Source organism: Melanostigma gelatinosum (assembly GCF_949748355.1).
Source record: "Melanostigma gelatinosum genome assembly, chromosome: 11".
Classification (NCBI taxonomy): Eukaryota; Metazoa; Chordata; class Actinopteri; order Perciformes; family Zoarcidae; genus Melanostigma; species Melanostigma gelatinosum.
The window spans coordinates 26,520,039-26,526,038 of record NC_136644.1 but is presented as its reverse complement, the minus strand read 5'-3'; the positions used below and the strand labels follow the sequence as shown (position 1 = coordinate 26,526,038).

Here is a 6,000-nt window from a genome sequence, read left to right as displayed (position 1 = left end):
CCACCCTCCTCCATCCTCCATCACCCTCCTCCATCCTCCATCACCCTCCTCCATCCTCCATCCACCCTCCTCCATCCTCCATCACCCTCCTTCATCCTCCATCCACCCTCCTCCATCCTCCATCACCCTCCTCCGTCGTCCATCCTCCATCACCCTCCTCCATCACCCTCCTCCATCACCCTCCTCCATCCTCCATCACCCTCCTCCATCCACCCTCCTCCATCACCCTCCTCCATCACCCTCCTCCATCCTCCATCACCCTCCTCCGTCGTCCATCCTCCATCACCCTCCTCCATCACCCTCCTCCATCACCCTCCTCCATCCTCCATCCTCCATCCTCCATCACCCTCCTCCATCACCCTCCTCCATCACCCTCCTCCATCCTTCATCCTCCATCACCCTCCTCCATCCTCCATCAGCCTCCTCCATCAGCCTCCTCCTGTTGGAGGAACAGACCGAGGGCCTGCTGCTCACTAACTCTAGCTGCCAAGATGTCAGTCATTGAAATACCTTTATAATGTTAGTACAAAAGTACATTTTAAAATACTTTTTTTTTTTTAATTTTGTGTATTTTGGGTGACTTTCGGAAAAGAATGATGTTTCGGGTGTTTGTACTGCTGTCAGATGACAAAACTGGTCAAATTGACCCAAACAGTCTGTCAGAGTTAAAAGATGTGTGAATATGATCTACAACTAAAGATGAGTATCAGTAAAGCTCCACCTCGTCCCGCACACAGATATAAACTGAGGACAGCACACGAGACGATCAGAGAGACGGACGGGCGGAGAGACGGACGGAGAGACAAACGGGCGGAGAGACGGACGGGAGGCGAGACGGACGGAGAGACAAACGGGCGGAGAGACGGACGGAGAGACGGACGGGCGGAGAGACAAACGGGCGGAGAGACGGACGGAGAGACGGACGGAGAGACGGACGGGCGGAGAGACGGTCGACCTGGACGTCATGGATCACCTGTTGATGTTGCTGCTGCTGGTGTGGAGCTCAGGTAGGACTCCGCTTTAGAGACGACGTGCTTTATCTCAATATTACTGTTGGATCGTTAAATTAACACTCGATTCAACGACAAATAAGTCTTTTCAAATTGCAATATAATGCACATTTGTGAGCGTGGAACAATGTGTTTGAATAAGTCTCATTTGTTTAATAACTTTTCAAAGTGGTTAAATATATTTTTAACAGTATTTTTTAACGGCACCGCATATCTGTAAATATTTATATTTCCCTACTATTCATTATGACTAAAGTCTTTGTTAAGTATCCCTCAGAGTGCCTACAGTGCCGAATGTGTTTATGAATGTGTTTTGTATTTATAATAAATTAGGATTATTGCATTCCGTTGTCCAGGTCTTTGGTATTTTAAGCATCATTTAAACAGAAACAACGATTCAAAAGTGGATTGTGATTTAACGGGAACAAAACATGTTTGAATTTGATTTAACAAAATACTTGACGCACACACGCACACACACACACACACACGTGCACACACACACACGTGCACACACGCATGCACACACGCTCACACACACACGTGCACACACACACGTGCACACACGCATGCACACACGCACACACGCACACACACACACACACACGTCCACACACACACGTGCACACACACACAAGCAGAAACAATAACAGTTATGCACACACGCACACACGCACACACGCACACACACACACACACGTCCACACACACACGTGCACACACACACAAGCAGAAACAATAACAGTTATGCACACACGCACACACGCATGCACACACACACACGTGCACACACACATGTGCACACACACGCATGCACGCACACACACGTGCACACACACGCATGCACACGCACGCACACACATGCACACACGCGCATGCACACGCAAACACACATGCACACACACATGCACACACGCACACACACATGCACACACGCACACACATGCACACACACACAAGCAGAAACAATAACAGTTATGATGATGGAGTGAGGTGGCATTGTCACGTCTTTTAAGATTATTGCAATCAAATAAAAAGGTGTCATTAATTATTGACTGCATGAACTGTACCAGCCTCCATGTTAAATAAAAACACCACAAACGTTTCCTCTTCGTTTATAAACCGTGATGATGTGACCTCAACTTTGTAAAATCGAACACATTCAAGTTAAAATCCCCCAAATGTAAATCAAATCATAAGTCATTGATTATATTTGTAGTAAATTCACATTTCTGCAATCAATGTATGTGCAGTAATGATCTGTGTGTGCAGTCAGCAGACTCATGACGAACAGACAGGAAACGATGCAGCATGTGATCAGTGAGGCTGTTTGTCGTCTGACAGCAGCCTCACTGTTTCCTGTTCACTCTCCGGCAGACGGATCAGAGCAGCATGAAGCTGCTGCTGATGCTGACTCAGCATTTACTGCTGATGCTGCTTCACATCAACAAGATAATCACAATGGGGCTTTTATTGTGAAGAACTCACAGGAAACACAATGTATTCATCACTGAGTACTGAGAGACGATCACGTCTCGCTGCCTCTGATTGGCTGAACCCTTTTAGGCGTTCCAGTCGTTGGTCTCGGGCCTTTCTCAACATCAAGTACGCCATGTACGGACTTGTGTACTTGGAAGTATGGACTATAATATGATCCGGTTCTTCACTTCACAGTATTTTTACGATCAAACCAAATATGACAAGTGAAATTGATAAAAGCTTACTTATTAAATATCTGGATAAACGAGCAGTCACGCTGCCAATATTCTCAACTACACAGTTAAAGATTCTCAGAGGTGAATGTAATGATGAAATAGCAAGTTTTTCTTGTTTTTGTCGTATTGTCATAACAAATGTTCTCCTTTAATCTACTCTTCTGTGATTGGCTGAAAAGGAAGGAGACGTTTAAACACAGTCCTGTTGTTAAATGCAGGTCTAACTGTCTGAATATCAATGTAACAACATCACAATAAGTTTGAGATGAACATTGCAAATACATTGAAAAACAAATATTTGTGTATTTCTTTTACATTTACTTAAAACAACAAATATGTGTCTATTTCTCCAGAACTCCAGGCTGAAGGAAATCACACATCAACAGGTAAATAGAGAAAGAAAAGAGAAACAAAGAACCAGTGAAGCAGAATCAGCAGTCAAGTTATAGTTTTATCTTTCATTAATTCAACTCATTTCTTCACTGACGACTCTCTTGTTTCTGTTCAGAAGCTGTCAGGTTGGTGGGAGGAGTCAGTCGCTGTGCAGGAACTCTGGAGGTGAAACATGAAGGAGGCTGGAGACCAGCAGGTTACGATGACTGGAGCCTGAAGAAAGCAGCTGTTGTCTGTAGAGATCTGGACTGTGGCTTTGCTGTTTCTATGAGACGGAGAAAGGAGTCCTCATGGAGACCTGCGTGGTGGATCAACTCTGACTGTGTTCACTCTGGATCTGCTCTGAGAGATTGTTTAATATCAGGTTCCTCTTCCTCCATCGTGGATCTCACCTGCTCAGGTAAGCCCATCAGTGACATCATCTATGACAGCAATGTATCCATGTTGACACACATGCAGCAGCTAGAATGGCAGCAGACTTGTCTGGTGAGCTGCTGCCTCAGTAAACCAGGTGCTGAATGCACCAAGATATCTTTCTCTATGAAACCTCCATGTTGCTGCTCCAGGAGTCCTCTGGGCCGACCAGCAGCCTGAAAGGACTCCTCCTGCAGCTCCACAGCTTTCTCATTCACTGGTTTCCACCATAACAGCCACCAATGACCTACTGGACACAACGTAGAGCAGCTCAGCTCAGCCGGGGGCTCGTCAGTACCTCCACACCGGCCTTCAGCCTGGACTCTCCTGAAGGAGAGAGTCCAGCTCCATCTCTCTGAGATGTTCGGGATCATTTTATCAACAGATTCATATTCTGGGTCACAGATCTTCTCAGAATGTTACTTAGTGTCTGGTGTCTTTCATCTCTCTCTCTCATCTTCTATCATCTCTCAGACTCTGTCAGGCTGGTGAATGGGACGAGTCTGTGCTCAGGCAGACTGGAGGTGAAGTCTGACCAGTCTAACAAGTCTGACCAGTCTAACCAGTCTAACCAGTCTGACCAGTCTGACCAGTCTGACCAGTCTAACCAGTGGTGGTCCTCAGTGTGTGAAGAGGACTTTGACCAGCAGGATGCAGAGGTGGTCTGTAGGGAGCTTGGCTGTGGGGTTCCTTCAGTCCTCCAGGGGGCGCTCTATGGAGAAGTGGAGGCTCCAATGTGGACCAAAGAGTTCCAGTGTGGAGGCCGTGAGTCTGCTCTCCTGGACTGTAGAAGCTCAGGCTCAGATAGAAGCACCTGCTCACCTGGCAAAGCTGTTGGACTCACCTGCTCAGGTAGAAGAGGAGCTGCAGCTTTGATCTGGTTCATCTCTGTTCCACTGAAACTCACTTTGTTCTTCACTGACGACTCTCTTGTTTCTGTTCAGAACCTGTCAGGTTGGTGGGAGGAGCCAGTCGCTGTGCAGGAACACTGGAGATGAAACATGAAGGAGGCTGGAGACCAGTAGATTACTATGACTGGACCCTGAAGACAGCAGCTGTTGCCTGTAGAGATCTGGACTGTGGCTCTGCTGTTTCTATCAGACGGAGAAAGGAGTCCTCAAAGAGATCTGTGTGGAGGATCTACTCTGACTGTGTTCGGTCTGGATCTGCTCTGAGAGATTGTTTAACATCAGGTTCCCGTTCCTACATCGTGGATCTCACCTGCTCAGGTAAGCCCATCAGTGACATCATCTATGTGCCAATCTACTTCATATGTTCTGGTCCAGTCCCTCCCTCACTACATCCTGGGAATCTGTCTCTGAAACACTCTCTGAGGGTGCAGGGCCGAGATCCTTCTTGTGGCACTGGCACCTCTGTGTCACTCAGCATCAGTCTGTGGCACTCAGCATCACTCAGCATCAGTCTGTGGCACTCAGCGTCACTCAGCGTCAGTCTGTGGCACTCAGCGTCACTCAGCATCAGTCTGTGGCACTCTGCGTCACTCAGCGTCAGTCTGTGGCAGTTCAGCGGAAAGAGTCAGCTGTGGCAGGCGAGCATAGTTCGGGACCCGTCAAGAAGCTGCGGAGCTGAGGGGGCGGAGCCACATTTCCTGAGAACACCCATTGTTGTTATGACAGATCAGCTTCCATAAATCAGTTTTATGATTTTAGTTGAGTCACCGGAGCCCCCTGTTCTCTGTATGCATCCTTAGAGTAAGTACGTTGTACTTTTTTGTTTCTCATTCATTTTATTTAAGTATGATTTTGCTGGTTTTGCAACAAAATGGAACATAATACTCTTTCCAAATTATTACTTTTATAGTCATTTACAACAATCGGCTAAAATAATGAAAATAAATCATCCGTTTTATTATCATATCATGAAATCAATTGTAACGTACAGGGAGCCAGTGGAGAGAAGCCGGGATCGATGTGATGTCGTCTGTTAGAACCAGTGAGAAGCCGAGCTGCTGCCTTCTGAACTAGTCGGAGGAGAGAGAGTGACCTTTGGCTGATGCCAGAGAGAAGGAGGAGTTACAGTCGTCCAGTCTTGCAAAGATGAATGCATGAATGACTTTTTCCTGATCAGGGTGAGAGAGGATTTTGGACATGGTTCAAATTTGAAGAAAACAGGACTCGACAACTTTTGTGGTTTGACGCTTGAATCTGAATCAAAAACTACTCCCGAGTTTCTGGCAGTGGACTTCATGTTTACGGGAAGGGGGCCAAGGGCACTTTTAATGGGAGTTATGGTTTGGGGGACTAAATATTATGATTTCTGATTTTGAGTTATTGAGGTGAAGAAGATTTTGTGCCCGTCACGACTCTAAGGTACAGCAAAGACTCAGACGCAGAGATAGTGTCATGGAAAACATTCCTATACCCGCTTTGCGTGAGTCTTTTCATGCTAAAATACAAAAAAACAAAAACCAGGTTGTCTTTAAGTATTTATTCTCTGCGCAGAGAAGG

The 6,000-nt window shown here is 46.4% G+C and overlaps 1 protein-coding gene across 1 annotated transcript in view; it reads left to right on the top strand.

The window, feature by feature from the left end:
* Positions 1-964: 964 nt before the first annotated feature.
* Positions 965-6,000, top strand: part of LOC306785102 (scavenger receptor cysteine-rich type 1 protein M130-like) — a gene marked incomplete at both ends in the record, with an annotated part of 31,077 nt that continues 26,041 nt past the window's right edge. Inside the window, 4 exons of the mRNA XM_079279327.1 lie at positions 965-1,007; positions 3,234-3,518; positions 4,007-4,384; positions 4,477-4,761. Coding sequence (XP_079135453.1) covers positions 965-1,007; positions 3,234-3,518; positions 4,007-4,384; positions 4,477-4,761 — 991 coding nt within the window. The remainder of the gene's footprint in view (positions 1,008-3,233; positions 3,519-4,006; positions 4,385-4,476; positions 4,762-6,000) is intronic.